The 20,178-nt window shown below is 38.6% G+C and overlaps 1 protein-coding gene across 1 annotated transcript in view; it reads left to right on the top strand.

Annotated features, from left to right (window-relative positions):
• Positions 1–18,811, top strand: part of SMARCAD1 (SNF2 related chromatin remodeling ATPase with DExD box 1) — a gene marked incomplete at its 5' end in the record, with an annotated part of 25,811 nt that extends 7,000 nt beyond the window's left edge. Inside the window, 15 exons of the mRNA XM_010172598.1 lie at positions 4,665–4,867; positions 6,818–6,908; positions 8,131–8,230; positions 9,716–9,775; positions 10,131–10,206; positions 10,677–10,812; positions 11,866–12,003; positions 12,320–12,415; positions 13,335–13,452; positions 13,712–13,833; positions 14,970–15,158; positions 15,905–16,023; positions 16,948–17,130; positions 17,850–17,959; positions 18,262–18,811. Of these exons, the coding sequence (XP_010170900.1) occupies positions 4,665–4,867; positions 6,818–6,908; positions 8,131–8,230; positions 9,716–9,775; positions 10,131–10,206; positions 10,677–10,812; positions 11,866–12,003; positions 12,320–12,415; positions 13,335–13,452; positions 13,712–13,833; positions 14,970–15,158; positions 15,905–16,023; positions 16,948–17,130; positions 17,850–17,959; positions 18,262–18,323 (1,803 nt within the window). The remainder of the gene's footprint in view (positions 1–4,664; positions 4,868–6,817; positions 6,909–8,130; positions 8,231–9,715; positions 9,776–10,130; positions 10,207–10,676; positions 10,813–11,865; positions 12,004–12,319; positions 12,416–13,334; positions 13,453–13,711; positions 13,834–14,969; positions 15,159–15,904; positions 16,024–16,947; positions 17,131–17,849; positions 17,960–18,261) is intronic.
• Between the last annotated feature and the right edge of the window lie 1,367 nt (positions 18,812–20,178).

The raw sequence follows: 20,178 nt of genomic DNA, 5'->3' as shown, positions 1-20,178 counted from the left end.
GGAAAGTAGTAGGTAACAAAAGAGATGGCAGTGTGTGCTCTGAGAGTGCGCCTTTCTGGGTGCTCCTTGGATCCACAAGTTAAAATTGCACATTGCTTTCTGAGAGCAGAAGGTTTGGAAGGGTGGTCCCAGGTGTGGAAGCAAGTCCAAGCTTGGAGCTGAGACAGAAGAGGAGGTATGATGCCCAAATAGGATATGCTGGAGCAGAAGTTCATGAGGAGCAGCTCTTCCCTGCTGGGAGCTAGGGACTATAACACAAGAGGAGCAGATGGGGATGCGGGGGTAGGCAAACTAAAGGGTGGTCAGCAGAAGGTGTAGCTAGGAGGAGAGGGAGGGAGCAGCACTGAGAACATGGCTGGCTGTGGAGGGCGAGGTGAAGACGAGAGTTCAGAGCAGACTGCGGGACAGGGTGAAGAGGAAAGGTCACCCTGCTGTGGCTTGGTCTGATGTCATGTGTTAGGTAGCTTTGTGCAAGGGGCCAGTGTTCATGATGTTTTCCTCTCATGGTGCAGGCCTGCTCTGTACTGGCTTCATGCTCTGCACCTCCTTGGGACAGACATGTTAGTAAACCAACAGCCGTTGGAGTTCCCTCTCCGTGTGGTGGGTCTTTTCCTGTGTAGGCTTCCCACCTTCCTCTCCTGTTTGCTTTGGGGACCTGGTGACACCCCACTGGCACATATTGTGGGCCAGCAGGCAGCACGATTTTTTTCCTTGGCAGAAGCGCTTCTGGGCACCCACTGCCCTTCCTCCTCACTCTCACTCCTCTAGAAAACTCAGTGGCACTTAATTATATTTTAGCAGTGCTCTCTATTCCAGACTGTTGGAATTGGCCAGTGTTGGAAACAGCAGCTCTCAGTGCCATTTCCTCAGCAGAGAGGCTGCAAACACGGGCACGTAACGGCAATACCTGCCTGTGTTTAGTCCGTGCCAACAAACAAGGGCAGAGCCAAGACTGGCTCCAGAAGGAGCCCTGCTGAGCTTCTAGGGTCTGAGGAGGTGTTCTGTTCTTTGGCCTGTTGTGGGTGCCCAGTGCAATTTCATGCTGCCTCTGGTAAATGCAGGAGTGCGAACTGGAGGGAGTTTAATGCTATTTAGTTTCCTATTTTTAAGGAATAATAATTTATAATTATTAGCTACTGGAAGTTCCCTTTATCATAGAAACATGTATGTGCATGAGAGTTGCCATATCCTGTCATTTCTCTTATTCACAGTATTATTCTATCACAAAATAAATCATCTCTTTTAGCATTTAAAGACTTCATGTGAATTAGACAATGTCTATTGTTTTTAAAAATTTCAAATTTTTAAGGAATACGTGCCAGATAAGCTGACACAAAATATTACTTGGAAATTCTGACAGCATATATTTAGCTTACCACTTTTAGGGGGAGAACTGAACAGTTAAAGATGGACTTACTTGTATTCTGTATACTACTATAGTATATGAGCTGGGAGATACGAACTCAAAGGAGGGTAGCTTTGGCTTTGTCATTTGTTTGGCTGCACATGTGCAAACTGCTATGAAAACCAAACTATCAAGAGATCCAGAAGCATCTTGCGCCAAAGCAAACTGAAGGGAAGCAGCAAATGCATCAGGTTAGAAACGGGAGCTGCTTAAAGTGGAACTGGGGTTGGTTGATCAAGGTTGAGGCTAACTTTCACCCTTAAGCAGTACAGCAAAATCCTAAATCAGCTTCAGGAGGTGTAAAGTAAACCCAAGCAGAGCGTGCTGGCGTGGTGGTTGTGCACTGTGGGGCACTGCTGCAGCCTGGGCCTCCAGTGGACATTTCTTCAAAGCGTGCTGTGGAAGCTCATGCGTTCAGTTGTCGGTGATGGTCTCACATTTTTGTACCTCATTTAAAAAAAAAAATCCATGAACCTGGGAGGATGTCAGAACCTCTAGTAGCCCAAAGGCCACCCAAGGATCTGCTTTGTGTTCTGCACGGCAGGGTAATCTTGTGTGTTTCACATGTAAACCAGTGGCTAAAGCTTTTCTTGTTGTAACTTGGAGATGAATGTTAAGGTGCTGACATGAAATAATACAATTTCTGTTAGTAACAGATGGCTTCATTCTTCATGCCCTTATTAATAGATTACAGGATTTATATTCATGCCAACCGAAGCTTTAGGCATCAAAACAAATGTTGAAATTTTTTAATCGCCTATTAAAAATCATGTTTGTTATGTCTCTTTTTCTTTCTAAATAGAAGTATCTGTTTAGCAAACTTTTTCACAAGTGTAGGCATGTGTGCCTTAGCCTGATTTAACCTATGAGTGTTGGTAAACTTTCTGGGTTTCATTTAAAATGGAACAAAACCACAAACCAACCAAAATTCCCCCAAAACTGTAATGGCAGGCTGTCAGTAGAGGGCATCACTGGTGGGGTTTTTTTTTTTGGGGGGGGGGTTGTTTGTTTTTTTTGGGTTTTTTTTTTTTTTAAAGCCTGCTTGTACAACTCAGCTTAACAAAGCTTGCTTTTACTCTGCAATGTGTCAATATTGATCACTAGTTACTTAACATGTAATAGCTGGATCATATGACCCTTCCTTTTTCTAAGGAAAGAATTCTAAGGGGATATATGCCTGTGAAGTCTTGTGCTAGATTTTAACAGATCCCTGATTTAAAATTCAGAAAAATCTGCGTGGAAATTACTTCCATTTTAACAAAAGAATGTCAAATCCAAAGGATCTTGTATTCTTCAGTTCTTTAAATCCATTAATAAAAAAGGAAGATTATCTGTCCTTTACAGTGAAATAACTTTATGCATAAATATGCATGAAAATAGTATAATTACAAATATAACCCCAGTTACTGCAGAAATAAATTTATTAGAAGGTTTTTCACTTTTTGAAGACAGCCCTGAATGGAATCCAGGAAATGCTGATGGGCTTGAAGGACCTGTTTTGACACAACTTCAGGCTTTTTGTCTCCAAAATGGAGAATATCCATATTGTAGTGATGATACAAAGTTTTGAGGAAGGATATATAAAGTAACTAGTGTGGACTTGAGGAAGCATGTGGTGGAAGTAAGGCTTCTGTGTAAAAATTTATAATGCTTTATAGTTTAAAAAGGAAAAAAAAAAACAGGGAAATTTAAGTTTTAATTAAAGACAGTGTCACATGGTAGGCCCGGCACAAGGTTGTGAGGGTGAGACTCCTGGGTAGCAATTCTCACAACAACAAAGAGATCAAGAGCTCTTGGAGAGAGCACGTGTTCATGATTGAAGTAGGAAGGATTCTAACATGAGGCCATTATTAAAGGAAAAAAAAACTGATGCTCGTTAAGGTGCATCTTCTAGCAAGCATGAGTCAAGCAACCTCTGCTCTTAGTAGTAGATTCTGAGTACAAAGCGGCGGAGGAAGTTAGCCTTGGTTAAAGTGAGAAGATGAAGACGTGGTGGCAAAGCAGTTACAGCACTTAAAGATCTTTTCCCAGTGCAGATAGGAGGGAATACCCTCTGCAGGCTGGGAAGCCACAGTGATACTGAATGTGGGCTGTCCCTCCAGCTCAGCTGTGTGCTTCTGATTCCAGCACTGGTGTGCTTCATCTCTGTAAACCAGGAGCACTCGGGATCGGTGGGCAGGCCTTGTGTTAGTTTGATTTACACTGAGATTCTGTTATTTTGACTTGTCCTTTGCTAGCTTGTTTGCAATGACATTTAGAAAATGTATTTATGTGTTTTATATTGTTTGTCCCTCTGTAAAATGAGCATAATACGGACTTGAAACGTGGGCATGTGAAAAAATGGAGAAACTGAATGGTGCTGAAACTTTCTCGGGATGATGGTGCTGATGCCAATGAAAATGTATTGGCAAGTGCTAATGGCCTCATAGATTTGTGTAAGTTTGTGTTTCATAGATTTCACTGGAGTTCAGGTTTATTGTGAGGAAAAAGAAAAAGTTTGCATGAATCTTAGCCTGGTGAAGAAGCAACACTGAAATGTGGAGAACTGAAAAGAGTGAAACAATACTTGCTGATCTTTTTGGGCCTGTCAGTACTTCGTGACTAAAAAAAGCCTGACATAGTTTTGGGAGACTCCTTATCCCTGAAATTTATTTTTCTTTTTTTCAGTCTGCCCGAGTCCAGTTTGAATGTGCCATTTGTGTTAGAGCCAGAACCGGGACCAAGTAATGCTGAGCTCCGAACAGATTCATAACAAAATCTTAATAGCTCTCTTCATATGTTGGTTTGCCTTGATCCCTACATGAAGCTTATATTTTACATCTTTAGTATCTAATAGAGATTGCTTATAAGGAGATCTAGTGATAATTTTTTATTTATTTTTTTTCCCCCTTTTGTGGTTTTTGTTCTCTTGCTGGGCCTGGCCTTCGAAGCCTGCTTTGCGCTACATGTCTGCCCCCCCTTGGGGATTTTAGGAGTTTAATACTTCTATACTTTGTATTGGAAACTCTTCAGAGAAATTGTCTCTTGTATTTTAATATACATTTTACAGTGTGAGGAGCTATAATGATGATGTTCAATATGATCTTCACAGAGTTCTGCAGTGAGCCAAGTGTATAAGGATTATCTGAAGTTTTGAGAGGAAGTTGGGATGCTGTTGCTATCTGCTACTTGAATTATTGCTGCCTGCAGCAGCTGTGGATCTTCTGTAGCACCTTTGCTGCTATTGCCAGTGTTCATAGTATTTTTTATTATTTTGCAGTTTACAAAAATGACTAAGACTACTGGTTTGTCAGAAGACATAGTATGGAACTGCAAGATACTGCTGAAGGAGAGAGACGTGGTGCTAAAGCTCATGAATAAATGTGAAGATATTTCAAATAAACTGACAAAACAAGTAACCAGGATTACTGAAGATGGAGGATGTGGATGGAACATAGAGCAACCCTCTATTCTGAATCAGAGGTATCTTTCCCTTTTTTATATTTAGAAGGGTGTCAGATAATAAGGTATACTTGAAGACTGGGATTTTCAAAACTGTAGTCTCTGAAAGTAGAGTTGCATATGTCTCACACTTAGCAGCTCTCAGTGAGCTTGATAGTGATGTGCAACACTTGAGGGAATTCAACAAATGTTTTTAAGTTTATCAGGAAAGCTGGTGAGGAGGATAAGAAAATTTAAAAAAAAAAAGTGACAGTGCTCAATACCTTGTTTTACTTGCTCCAGTTTTTGGTGAATGTAGAAGCCAGACTTGAGTGATGGAATCATGAGTTGTCAACTTATTTCAAGCAAAAGGTCAAACACAACTGCTTCTGTAATGGGGGAATTTGTATTTTAAAAATGCCAAATTGAAATGAATCTGAGCAAATTTGTAAAGTTTTATCAGCTGGACTGAAGACCTTGGTCAGGAAGTTCAGATGTTCAGAATCTGAACTAACCTGTGCTAACCTCATGAAGTTCAACAAGGCCAAATGCATGAGCCGGCAATGCACCTTGCAGCCCAGAAGGCCAATAACCGTATCCTGGGCTGCATCAAGAGAAGCGTGGCCAACAGGTCGAGGGAGGTGATTCTCCCCCTCTACTTCGCTCTCGTAAGGCCCCACCTGGAGTACTGTGTCCAGTTCTGGAGCCCCCAACACAAGAAAGACAGGGAGCAGCTGGAACAAGTCCAGAGGAGGCCACGAGGATGATCCGAGGGCTGGAGCACCTCTCCCATGAGGACAGGCTGAGAGAGTTGGGGCTGTTCAGCCTGGAGAAGAGAAGGCTCCGGGGAGATCTTATAGCGGCCTTCCAGTACCTGAAGGGGCCTGTGAGAAAGCTGGGGAGGGACTTTTTACAAGGGCAGGGAGTGACAGAACAAGGGGAAATAGCTTTAAGCTGAAAGAGGGTAGGTTTAGATTAGATATTGGGAAGAAATTCTTCACTGTGAGGGTGGTGAGACACTGGAACAGGTTGCCCAGAGAAGTTGTGGATGCCCCTTCCCTGGAAGTGTTCAAGGCCAGGCTGGATGAGGCTTTGAGCAACGTGATCTACTGGAAGAAGTCCCTGCTGATGGCAGAGGGGTTGGAACTAGATAATCTTTAAGGTCTCTTCCAACCCAAACCATCCTGTGATTGTATGAAAATGATCTGGAACTCTGTATCCAGCGAGAGGGGCACCAGGAATGTGTTGGGAGGAAGGATATACTTCAGAGAGGTAAATTAGTGAGGATTTCCAAATGGATATTGGGATTAAAGAGAGAGTTTAGGAGGAGTGGCAGTGGGTGTGGTGGGGAGCATTATCCTAAGGGTTAGGAAGCGTAGAGGTGAAGGGGGAATGGCTGAGGTAGCAACTTCCATTAAACTTGAAGGCTGTCAGTGGTAAATAGCAGAAGGATTTTCAGCTGTTTCAAAATAAAAACTGAGAGGAAGAGGGAACTGTTTGGAGGGAGCTTATCAGTGATGTTTTTTCTTCAGCAAAAAAGTACTGAACTAGGTGACTTGCGGTTGTGTTTTGTGAGTTGTGTGGTTTTTTGTCTGGTGCTGACACCACCAGCAGTCGTGCAACTGAGCAAACTTAGTGAGGCAGCTGCTAAATGCCGCTTAATTTTTTGTGTATTTTAAAAATTAGCAGTTATGTAACTGCTTTTAACTTGTGGATCACTGATTTTAGAAGAAAGGTATTTATTGTAACATTCATTTTGATTGTTTAAGATGTATGAAAATTCAGATAAACTACTTAGTTCAGAAATGCTCTTTGATACTCAGGTGACTGATTAAATAAAGTTTGTGTGTTTCACTACACCAGGAGATCTGGAGTAACTTAAAATATAGGCAATGTTAAACTTACCATTCTGTGATTAACATAAGTGTAAAGTTGTGTATCATGAAGAAACAAATAAAAGATGGTAACATGTTAAGCTTGACTTCTTAACAGTTTGGAACTCAAGCCGTACCAGAAGATTGGTTTGAACTGGTTAGCACTGCTGCATAAACATGGATTGAATGGCATATTGGCTGATGAAATGGTAAGTGTGAAACTGATTCTTTAAGAATTGTTAAAAGTTTTGCAAAAATGACTTTGTTAAATCCTTTCATTTCCTAGAAACCTCAAGCAGATTATAAGTAATTCGTTTTAGCTAATGTAACTTAAATTACAAACAATTGTTTAGAATGTTTAGAAGCTTCTGAGCTCTTTACTTTCAACTTGACAGTCAAAGGAAGCCTAAGATTCATGGACACTGCTAGTTACAAGTCACATAGTGTCTTCTGATGCAATGGAAGCAGTTTCTGCCACAACAGATTATCCTCAAACCATTCATTGTGATAGTTCCTTGCCCATAAATATGATTGATTCTGCTGTCCAGCATTAAGCTGTCGTGAGCCCGTCTTCTACATTTCTCTGTCAGTTTCAGAACAGGTAGTTAATACAAAAAAAAAAAAAAAAAAGTGGGTAGAAACCTTTTCTGCTTCTCCAGGATTTCGACCATCTCTTGTCATTACAGTCCCTATAAGTTTTGAAATGAGAGAAAAACTTAGGGGTTTGAGGTGCTGTTTGGTGCTGACACCACCAGTAATTGTACAACAGAACAAACTTGGTGCTAAACATGTTGTCAGTTGCTTTTAACCCTGGCTGCTGATCATCTTGTGATGTGAGGGGATGGGGTTGCTTCACTAAGACTTAGGCAGTGTTTCTGAACTTCCATATGTTTTGTATTTGTAGGAAATACCTTATGTGCGTATTTTGTGGTAGATAAGATAAATTTTTAAATCCGTGATACAGAAGACAGGAAAGTGATATTGGCAGAATCATAGGCTTATCTTAAAGAAATCTGATTTCTATGTTAAATTCCACTTTAGAAATAGCTGGAATATCCTTTGTACAACTGGCTCAAATGGAAAGAAGCAGTTAGTTTCCAAGTAATAATTTTTCTGCAGCACTGTTTCAGGAAGGTAAATGTTCGAAGAAGATTTGGGGAATGAAATTGAACTAAAATGAAAAACCTGATAAATGGAAAAGATAAGTCCTTGATGCTCAAATGTTGAGCTGAAAAGATAGTTGAGTTTGGCTGTTATTGTACTTGAGAAGCAATTGTCTTCTGTAAAATAATGCAATTAAACAGAACCATTTTTCTATGGAGATTTATAATATTTAGTTAACATTGACTACACTGTAATTGTCTTACGAGTACAAAACACTTATGTTCTACAGATTGTAAATTTCCTTTAAATATATTTGTTTTCTCTTAGGGTTTAGGAAAAACAATTCAAGCTATTGCATTTCTAGCTTATCTCCATCAAGAGGGCAATAGGGGTCCCCATTTGATAGTTGTGCCAGCTTCAACGTTAGGTAAGTGACAAGCTTCAAAATTATTTGTTTGTTTTGGAAAAAAAATACCATAGACTGTGAAACAAAGATAGTTTTGTGAAATAAAACTTATTTTTCTTACAGTGATACTCAGCTCCTTAAGTAATTTGAATTGGAATGCAAACCATACTGAAGCCATGCTTGTTCTAAATTAATTAGTTCTAACATGGACATTTTTTGTAATATACTCTGTGTGCTTCACAAAAAAATAAAGCTGTTTTTTACAGTTTTAAATTGTTTAGCAAAGTAGTCTTTTTAGTTATTGAATATTGACTACAATTCCTAGTCTTCAGGCTGTGCTTAGGATTAGGTTTCATGGCATTTGAGACATTAAATGTCTTTTTTCTTCTTTGCAGCACAGAATCTGTCAAAGCAGATAAAAATCCTAAAATGATAAGGCTGACTGTCTTTTAGTTGTATGTTTTGATTATTTAATTACCTCAGTTGAAAGCAGGAAGAATATGATGGCATAAAATGCCAGCAACGCTGATGAGTTTGAACAAAAACTAGTTCTCTGAAGTTAAATTTGGTTTTGTTGAATGATTATAGAAAGGAGAAAGTAGCAAGTTTGATTTAGAAAGAAAATGCTGCTTTTAATATAAAATACTTATTTGGGCTCTTAACACATCAGAAAAGCTTCCAGTTGTTCAACAGCAGTTTGAAATTGCTGTTTTCAGTATGCTTTTTAAATACATTAGAATCTATTTTGTAAATAACTCTTAAAAATGCATGTTACTTATACCTGAGGTGTACATAAAGGTGTAAACTTTGTGAAGTGAATCGTAGAGGCTCATGAATTGTGGTAGCAGGTTGGTCCAAGCCCACCAGCATGGGGTTGCCTGGGAAGTGCAGTCTACCTGCAGCTTTCCTGATGCTTTTCTGAAGGTGTCTCCTCAGCCCTGATATCTGCATCCAGCTGGGGTCAAGTGGCCAGAGACCACCTTGTACTGTGGTTTGGGTTCAGCATTTGTGTTGGTTGTCAAGCAGCTTCCCCTTGGGCATGGTAACGTTGCTGGTGGCTGCTCTGCTGGCTACACACCTGGAGCTTGATCGAGTTGTCAGGCTTCCTTGCCAAATCCCACAGGCACTGCCTGTCCTGATGAAACACTTCTGGATGCAAGTACCAACAAATTAAGTGACTTGTTTTCTGAGAAATTAGCTGTCTAGAGAAGAAATTGGGCTGAAAAGTTGAGTGTTGTATTACTTTAAATGGTGGTTACAGACTGTGCAGGTTCTGTTTCTGTAGGAGTGCAAGCTGGTTAAGCAAGTTACTTAAAGCCCACTTGTGGGTTAATTTCTTTAAATATCAGTTGTCCAGTTTTAGACAGAAAGTTTCTTAACCTTCAGGAGGATTTAAAAGAGATTTGCTTTAAAATCAGATGTTTGGTTTAATACTGAGGTGTGTCTGAAGTTATTTAAGAAATAATAAAGTATAAATGGTTTTATTTTTATTTTAATGTCTTACAGATAACTGGATAAGAGAAGTTAATCTGTGGTGTCCTGAACTGAATGTCCTTTTTTACTATGGTGAGGAATGTAATCTTAGAAATGAACCCAACAATACAGTTGCTTGCATGATCAGCCGAAGAAAACATGAATTGCTCATGGAAGCATTGTTTTAAGATGGTTGTTTAAATACACATTTATCACTGACTGTATTTCTGTGTACTGAGTCTCCATCTCTGGAGATGTTCAAAACCTGCCTGGATGCTTTCCTGTGTAACCTGCTGTAGGGAACCTGCTTTGGCAGGGGGGATGGACTAGATGATCTCCTGAGGTCCCTTCCAACCCCTACCATTCTGTGATTGTGACTTATTTTTTATAGGTAAACAAATTATATGTATAAGTAATTGTGCTCATTGTATGCTTAATCCTTTCATAGGATCCCAAGAAGATCGGAGACATCTCAGGGCAGACATTAATAATAAAGTTGTCGATTTCAATGTGATTATAACTACGTAAGTACAGTAAATAACCAAGTGAGATTGGGTTAGCTCCTCCTGACCTCTAGTGGTACAACAAAACAAAGTTTGGATTTTGGTGAGGTGAGAAGGGAAGTGGTAGTGGTTAATAAGAAGTGGTAGTGGTTAATAAGAATTTTATTAATGCTATAGCAGATACTATGTAATAGATGGTTTACTATGTAATAGCTCTATTAAATAATAAATACTGATGGATACGTATTATTTTCTAATAGATTTGCACAGGTTATTGGAAAGCATTACAGAAAGCACTGGCTTGTCTAGTAAACTGTGATTATTTAACAGTAGTAAACTGTTATGATTGGTTACTTCTAGGAAGTTTGACATAGTGCCCCTTGTATTCTGTCTGTAGCTCTTAACCATTTTAGGGAATTTAATATGGTTGTGATAGCAGTAGGTTCATTTTAAATTTGCATTTAATGTGTCTTTTATCATACCTTTGACAGGTACAACTGTGCAATTAGTAGCTCAGATGATCGAGGACTGTTTCGCAGGTTGAAGCTTAACTATGCAATTTTTGATGAAGGTCATATGCTCAAGAACATGAGCTCTATACGCTACCAGCACCTTATGACAATTAATGTAAGAATTTTAGGTATAGTTGGGTTAGGGGGGGAAAACTCCTGTTTTTCCGGTTTTATAGTTATGGGCTGAGGGAAAACCAAGTATTGGCTGTAAAGTTCGTGTACACATAATGTTCCAGAAGCTGTATTATGCAAGTGGATGTAAGTGTTGGTGTGGTCTTAGGAGTGGATCCTGCATTGTGAACTCTTTCAGGGAGACAAGCTCCCAAATAAATGTAATAAATTTCCTATAGCATCATTGTAATGATACTGTAATTACATTGATAGTAGTATTTCAGTGTCAGTATTAAGCAATTTTCCATTTTTATCCCATAGTAGTAAAGACTGTAAAAATGCTATTCTGATTACTTGGACTGAAATGTTGTAGTAGTTAAGCACCTACTCCGATAGGACTGTGCCAAAAAAGCTAGCTTTAAAATAATCTTTTCTTGTAGCTTGTGGCCTGAGTCAGTAGCATTTTGAAAAAGAGAAAAATTGAGTGAAGCTCTTTATCTGATTATTGTGATTTAGTATTCATACAATAATAATATACTTACGATCACTTATTGCAACTTATTTTTTCAAGATCATATTTTCATTAAAAGCCTTTAAGAAGCTGATCTTTAAGCCAGTAAACTATGCCTCGTACCTGCAATTCAGAACTTGTGCATGTGTACTGTATGACGTTAGAAAAGGTATAATGTGGAAGCAACAATTAGCACATTAATTAAAAAAAAAAACCCAACAAAAACCCCCCAAAAAACCAACCAAAGCACCAAAGCAAATGAGAAAACCCTAACAGAGTCAGGAAGGCTTTTCTTAAATCTGAAGTAGACTTCTTGAATAGTCTTAAATTGAAATGTGCTCTGTTCCCTACAGATCTGTAAATGGTTTTGTTGACTTAACCAGGAAATTATTTATTGAGATCTAAATATGTATGAAGTTTAGATAGTTATAATGTAAACCAAGCTCATTTTCTCAGTTCTCCATAACTGTGTTGTTTCTGCCCATATTAATTTTTAACCTCTTTGACTAATGTTTCTTACTGCTTCTTTCCACTTTGGACAAACAGGCAAAGAATCGCTTACTGCTAACAGGGACTCCAGTTCAAAACAACCTGTTGGAATTGATGTCCCTCTTGAATTTCGTCATGCCACGTATGTTCAGCAGTAGCACAAGTGAAATCCGAAGGATGTTCTCTTCAAAAACGGTAAGTATTATATATTCTCGTCTTGAAAATAACATTTTTTGGGTTTTTTTGCTAGAACACTGCTGTTGCTGCATAACTTCTGTTTTATTGGTATCTATGGGAACAGGTAATGTGATTATGAAGATGTAGAAAATGGTGCAATGAAATGAACCATTTAAAGTAAGAATGTGTCATAATGGGATATCCCAGAATACTGATGGTCTTGTTGTATCTGTCTGTTCTGGCTGGGTTTCTCATCAGGTTAGAATAGTTAAAGTAGCGTTGTTACAGCTGAAAACTTCACACTGTAATTGAATTCTTGCAATATTTTCTGCAGAAGAGTGCTGAAGAACAAAGCACATATGAAAAGGAGAGGATTGCACATGCAAAGCGGATAATAAAACCATTCATCTTGAGAAGAGTAAAAGATGAGGTAATGTTTTATCTTTATGGTGATTTCATATTATCAAAAATGGTTTCATACTATCAAAAAGCCTGATAATCTCTGAGACTAACAGTAGAATTTAAGGTCAAATTTTGTCAGTGCTAGTTTTCAGCAGTTTATCTAGGGAGAGCAAGAAACTTGAGCTATCTTTCATTTTTCATGCATTTGCAAGTAAAAATGTGTCCTGTTGCAGCTTTGGGTTTTGATGCTAGTAAGGGAGTAGGTTCCATTGTTTGCTGACTCTTTACAGCTGAGAATTTTACTTAGGAAAGATCACTGAAAGATGATTTGGCACACTGCTAAGTGATGAGAAGTGATAAGTCCTCCACATTAACCACAAAAATATTTGTGACTTTATAGTAATGATATTTTATTTTAGCTTTAAGAGTTAAGGCCGTGAATGTGCATGTGTGAATATGTATGACTAGAAATGTGTGTTTTAAGTTATTTTACTGTCATCAAAATGTTTCTTTTTCATTCTAAAATCCAAAACCTATTTTAATTCTTCAATTTAGAGTTGCATATATAGAGGAAAGGGAAGACTTCATAGTGATCCAAAACGTGTTTCTATGTGTTTGCCTACTTTAGTAGTCAGTGGCTTGAAGAGGGTGTCTCTGATTAGCAAGGGAGTAGGTTCCATGTGTTGCATATACTATTATTTTGTGCAGTTTTGGAGTGTGCAGACCATGTTACTTGATGGGGGTGGGGGGACAGGGGTGATGTATAATCCAAATCAAGTTTTGAGTAAGTCGAACTGCAGACTCAGTAAGCAAAGTTGCAGCCAATGACAGGAGCTGGGATGGGGAAAATGCATAGAGCAGCTTAAAAGCAGGCTTGTAAGATAGTACAGAATTACTGACCATTCACTACAGTACGGTTTTTACCTGGTATGTTTTTATTTTCTCAGGTCCTTAAACAACTACCTCCCAAAAAAGATCTCATTGAATTATGTGCCATGTCTGAGAAACAGGAACAATTGTACTCTGATCTATTAAACAAGTTCAAGAAAACTGTTAACAGTAATGGTATGTGAGGGTCTTGTTTCCTTTTGCTGGATTTTTTTTTTCCATGCCTAAACATATGTCAAATGTATCTGCAAAGCCCTTGTTTTGTAGAAATATCTGATACTCATAGACTGACTGTCTCTCTTCTATGAATTTTTCCTAAGCTCAGGCAATAGGTGAAGTGTCAAATTCAGTTCTTACAAAGTTCTGAGAGATAAAAATGTGTCGGATAGGGCATCTGTGTAGTGCTTCTGAACAGATCTTATTTCTTTGTTTACAGAGAAAAACTCTGATATGGGAAATGTAATGATGCAACTTAGAAAAATGGCTAATCACCCTCTCCTGCATCGTCTGTATTACACGACTGACAAGCTCAGGACAATGTCCACGCTTATGCTCAAGGTAAGGTGATGAGATTCAGAAGTGATCCTTAATTTCTCAGAATTTTTAATGCAACATAAATAGTTTTTTTTTTTTTTTTTATTGTCAGTCAAAAGTGTGTCTTTGCAAAACTTAATTCATTGTTGCCGCTTTTTATTTCTCTGCATCTATCCAGTGCTCTAATCAAGCTCTGTATGTGTTTCACACTGATTTTTGTATCAGATAGTAGAATGGAGAGAACAGTTGTGAGACTGCAGTCATCTCCTTTTCATTAGCTCCCCCTTAACACCTCTTCCCTCCACCCCAACATTTAAAACCAAAGTATTTAGGAAAAAAAATCTTGGGTGGGCACTTGAGTTTACTAGTATTTTCTGAGTAGTAAGACATCTAGGCTGTTCAGAACTAAAATAGGGAAGGCAAAAGTATTGAACTGTTGAGGATTTCTTTTGTAATTTGGCTGGGGTTAATGCCTGTGGAGTTTGGGGAAAATTGTTTCTTCTTTCTAAAGTGTAAAAGAAAAAAAAATTCTGAATGTGCAGCAGGTGCTCTAACAAAGTTGCAGCTGGCTTTGAGTATCTTTAGCTTTGTTTTAAAATAAAGCCAGTCAAGGCTGGGGGGAAGGGAAGAAGTGACCCATTGGTTTATGAAGGATTTTTGTCCCTTTTTATACCTACTCATACCATCGTACTCTCCAGATGTGGCTTTTCTTTTCCTCTTTCTTCCAGGCATGACATCCCTCTACCCACCCTACATCTTGGGCTGGGCTTCCCATGTCTTCTACCATCTATCCAAGGATTGGACCTCCCTTTTAGGGAATGTGTCTTCAGGGGAAGAGGTCTGATACAGGGGTAAAAGGTCATAGGGCTTGATGGGAACTAGGTAATTGCTATGGAGGTTGAGCATATACTTTTTAGTTTTTGGTAGTACAAGTTCTTGTAAAAGCTAAATTGTGAAGTAATGATCCTCTACTATAAACCTGGGGTTGCAGAGTTCATCTTTTGTTGCTTGCATGAGCCATGCTCTGGCATTTGTCCGTGTCTAGTTGTGCTACTTTGTTCTTTCAGAAATTTTGGATGTTATTGTGTGGTGGTTTTGTTTTTTCTTGTCTGTCTGGCAAGATTGTGTGTTGCATTATTTCCCTTTGTTTTTGCTAACAGGAACCCACACATTGTGATGCTAACCCTGACCTTATCTTTGAAGATATGACAGTAATGACAGATTTTGAGCTGCATCTGCTTTGTAAGCAATATTCTCACGTCAGTGACTTCAAGTTAGACATGGATCAGATCTTGGATTCTGGAAAGTTTAGAGCACTGGAACGCATTCTCTCTGACCTTAAAGAGAAGGTTGGTACTACAGAGGGCTGAAACATCTTTTTCCTGTCTATCTAAAGGGTGCAACTCAGTTGCTTTTTTGTGTTGTATTACAATGCAATGTGCTGCATGTGCAGTATTGCAAAGCAATACTGACAGTTTTTAATGTGCAGTCCTGCCTATGCACGGCACATTCGAGACTGCTGAAATGAGCTTTCCCATTTTTCCAAGTTTCAGAGTACTCATCCCAAGTTAACGCTATTTTCTCTATGTATGGAGGGCTAGCATCATCTTCACAGCTCATGAAATTTGACCTCCTTTTGGCAATTGAATAAGACTGTATTTTATTAGAATAATCATGTATGTGTCAAGCCAGTGCAAAGGTAAGAAGAGATCACTGCTTTGAGTCATAGATTCAAACTGGCTTATTTTACAAATAATACATCAGCGTATTCTGAATTTTGTATAAGTTTTTAATGAAAATATTTTGTTGATGGAGTAGGTCTGTCTTTTGTGCATTTGACATGTGATTTCTAGATTGCTTGAGTCACCCAAGTACAAACTAAAAAATTATTGCATTGACAAAAGGTGGGTTAATGCAGCAGAAGTACTGGATATGATATAATCACTGAAAGTCAGCCCTGACTTGATGAATTTCAGTTCAGTCTTTTAGTTTGGAAAATAGGGATTCAGTCAAAGTGAATAAGCAATAAAGTGTTTGTGTAGTTTATCTGTAACTGATGTGTTTTAAAACTTTTGTTTTGCTTTGTCATTTCCAGGGAGACAGAGTTGTATTGTTTAGCCAATTTACCATGATGCTGGATATCCTAGAAGTTTTCCTAAAACAGTGGCAACATAGATATATTAGGTTGGATGGAAAAACACAGATTTCTGATCGGTATGTGACTTGTTTCCTGAAGATGAGAAAGAAAAAATGCATGTGTGCATGAGAGCTGGAAGGTGACTTAATTTTTTTTTCCAATGTATAGAATCCTGTGGTCACTGAGCATTGACTATAGAAGGGGTTTAGTGTTGGGTTTCAGATTTCCTTATTAAGGATGAGGCTGAAAGGTGAGTTTTAAATCGTCAGGCTACAGTCTTAGCTATCAAAATTTAAAACTTGTGTCTTCAGCAGTTCATGGTGTATTTGATTCGCTTGTGTGTCAGCATGCCATAACAGAAGCTCACCTGTAGATAGGCCTTGGAAGCATAGTATATCTGTTACAATAAGCAGGTAAACTCCTATGTGCTCTAGGACAAACCATTTACTCTGTCCTTCACAGCTGAAAATGTTGCAGTGCTTTTCTTGTATTTGAGCTGTGCTGGTTTTCTGCTGTTTCCAGTTTCACGATTTTTGAATTTTTTTTAGATGCTCTTTCCTTCATTTCAAAAAGCTGTCATTCTTGCTGTGGTATTACTTCCCACTTACAACTGAAATCTGTTACTTCTCTTGTATGTGCAGTTAGTGCAGAAGGAAGTCATGAAGCTGAATTCCTCATTCCCCATGCCTCTGTTTGTTTCATGTACTTCGTCTTCCCTCATCCTCCAATTTGCTCTTTGTGTTCTGTCATTATCCAAAATCTTTTTCCAAGCCTCTTTTCATTCTTTGTTACCGATCTGTCACTCTGAGTATGTTTCTCTGGTCACTGCTGAGGACTGTTGGTACCCTTTTTCCTTCTGCATGACATCTGTACTTTTGAGCTCCTTTGCAATACCACTGTCCTCCCTTTCAAAAGATCATCATCCTAACTTCTGTATTCAACTCTGGAGCCAGTATGGTGTTTTCTCCAAGGCCTGATGCGTGTTTTCTTGTGTTCTGCAGGATACATCTAATAGATCAGTTCAATACAGATATGGGGATATTTGTATTCCTCCTGTCCACCAAAGCTGGTGGCTTGGGAATTAATCTGACCTCAGCAAACGTTGTTATTCTTCATGACATTGATTGCAACCCATACAATGATAAGCAAGCAGAAGACCGTTGCCATAGAGTAGGCCAGACGAGGTAAGACTTTTTAATTCTTGGCTTTTCTTGGAGGCCAGCTCTCAAAGGAGGCTAAAAGGACAATATTTAATTATTAAAAATTCCATTTTAAGCAGACTTGTATAAACCAGCTCTGGATTGTGTGCGGGCTAGGTAATTGTGATGGTCTTAGCACATGTTGGTGCCAGAACGTACCTTATTTACATTCTTCCCCTTTTTCCAGTTCTCCATAATCTCGAATTCTCTATAATACTCAAATTTCTGGTGCTAGGAACTATTTCAAGGCAGATCTGAAGGCTTTGGGACTGTTGGCAAAGCTGTTTGTTGTCTTCAGGAGACTTCTAAGCTCCGAAGTGCCACCCTATTATAATGAGTGAAACCATGGACTGTTTTAGAGTCCGTCAGAATAAGCTAACTTGGTTATTAGAATATGTGTAATAACTGGTATTTAACTGTAGTATGGAATCAGGGGGAAGCTGGGTTGTTTCTATTAATGGCGATTTTTGTGACCATCTAGACTTGGCGGTGGCTGGGGAGTGCAGGAAAAAATAAGTTTTCTGTCAGTACAGACCACAGTTGGTCCAGACAGAAAAACTAGAAGCTCTTTGTGTTGCCCCTTTTTTTTTCTTTCCTCTCTTGTTTAAAACTACTGGCAGCTGAGCAGAGGCATGGCATCCTTCCCTTTCACACTAATCCAAAGAAACTATAGAAATGGTTATGTCCTATTTTGTCATTTTCAGAGAAGTAAAAGTCATAAAGCTAATCAGTAAGGGGACTATTGAAGAATCCATGCTCAAAATTAGCCAGCAGAAATTGAAGTTAGAACAAGATATGACTGCAGTAGATTCAGGTAAGTCTGTTCACCTAACGATGTCCACTTAAGTGATACAAGGTTGCTGCAATATATTATTCTGAAAAAAACCCCCAAGGTTCTTGATGCAGACAAGACTTTTTTTTCATATTAAATAAATGAGAAAGATGTATTTGTGCTGATTATTGTTCAGTTTGACAGGAAGTGCTCTCTGAGTCTGACCCACAAATCAATGACAGACTTCTACAAGTAGAAGATTTTGTACAGTTTTGGGGATCTAGACTTTTGTCTGTTTATGTGAAATATCTTGAGATTTACTAACGCTTGTCTTTATTCCTCAGAAGAAGAAGGAGCCATTCCAGCAGATATAGCCACACTATTAAAAGCTTCATTAGGTCTCTAAAATGTAAACATGTTGTGGAATTCAAGGAAGAAAGGTGATGTTCTACCCCAAGGACTCTTACATTACTGATGACCATGAGTTTTATGAACATTTATAACTTTTTGTAATTCCTTTATTGTATTCCTTCTGGTATTGAAAATTTTTAACACCGATAGCATTCTTTTGATGCTTAAAAACATAAGTGGCCCAAATGTGCCAACATCAGATGCTGAATAAACATTATTTTACGGATCACTTCTCAAAACGGGGACCTAAGTAGTAATTGTTTTACTAAATCCGCTACTGCTTAAGATTTGTCAGTATTTTTGTAATTATTTCTACCTCCAAATATATATATATAAAAACTGTCTGTTTCACTGGATTACACGTGTAGATTTTTTTATATGTGCCTTATTTGACAATGCTCGAGTCTGTTTCTGCTTGTTTTGGTTCATTTGATGTACCGTACTGGTTTTGTATCAACTTGTTCAAATAAAATTCCATAGATTAACAAAATGTTTTAATTTTGTGGTTATTGAGGGGGAGTGGGGAGGAGCAGAGTGGGGATATGTGTGTGATAACTTGCATGTTATAAATCAAATAGGCTGCTAGCTAAAATGTTCCATTTGGATTGACGTGGCTTTATCTAGTAGTAGTTAATTACTAATGTTTCATTATACTCTAATCAACAGTTGTGTTAGGATATTGATGATAAAAACAGAATTCCTGCCAAATGGAACTTCCTGCCCAGGTTGCACTTTTTTTGTCAGCCCTTGGTGTAGATACCAGATCTGTGCTCTGCCCATTGAATTGCCCTAAACACAAGGCTTGTTTCTTGCTCTCTTCTTGAATTTTCAGTGAATTTTGAATTCATCTCAGTGAAATGATGAGCTTCAGTGGTATCAATGATGAGGTGTGCCTCCACCAGAAGCTTATAATCTGCCGGCAAGGATGTCATTTCAGGAAGTAGGAGAGGAAGATGTCCATTTTCCTGGACAGAGGAAAAGACTGAAATGTGTTCTTTTGAACTCAGAGTGGTTAAGATTCAGACGGCTGTTTTTTTTAGGAGCTGGGGGAAGGCAAAGTATGGTCCTTATTGTCCTCGCCCTCTGTTAAAGCCTCAGCTGCTGTATGCTCTGTGCAGCAAATGTTCAGCAAATCTGGACCAGGCTGAATCTCTCCGAGGATTGTGTCCTAGAATTCACTCTAGTTTGCAATATGGGGTTGATAGTTACCACTTCTCTATATGTGGTTATTACAGTCAGAAGACACTTCTGCATCTTTTGAAGGAACTTAAACAGTTTTATATGAACGGTAGGGAAGAGGAGTTGGAGTCCATGGTTGCTTAGTATTTCAGCCTGTCTTCAGATACTGTTAGTGATTAGTCAGTGAGGTGATCTGTGAGTTGGGCATCTGTTTTTGTTTGGTTATGGCTGTGGGTATTTTTTCGAACTGTACGTGATTTCTGCAAGTACAAAATGGATGGAAAATGAAAGCTTTTAAAATGTTTTCAGAGTTTGAACTAAACTTTACTTGGCTTTTACTAGAAATCTTTGGCTGTGCTGCTTGTTCCAAAATGCACAGCTGAAATAGGATGAAGAAATACTTTATTATATGAGAAGGGAGAAGGGTAAGAATCGGTTTGTCTTTAATTTCACCTGTTTTATTGGATTAAATAGTGAGATTTAACAGACAACCACAAGTGTTTAATGCTGCAATTAATTAAGGTTGTCTGTTTTGTTGAGCATGGTCCTAGCCCAGCTCTTATCCCATTGTATTTGCATGTTCTCACCTGTTTGCTTCAGATGTGAAATGAAACAAAATGCCTGCTCTGTAGAGTGGTTTGTGTGGTGTTGCGGTTTGTTATGTGTATGTA

The sequence above is a fragment of the Antrostomus carolinensis genome, unplaced genomic scaffold, assembly GCF_000700745.2.
Source record: "Antrostomus carolinensis isolate BGI_N321 unplaced genomic scaffold, ASM70074v2 scaffold6347, whole genome shotgun sequence".
Taxonomy (NCBI): domain Eukaryota; kingdom Metazoa; phylum Chordata; class Aves; order Caprimulgiformes; family Caprimulgidae; genus Antrostomus; species Antrostomus carolinensis.
The sequence above is the reverse complement of the archived record's forward strand: the minus strand, read 5'-3'. Positions and strand labels throughout refer to the sequence as shown.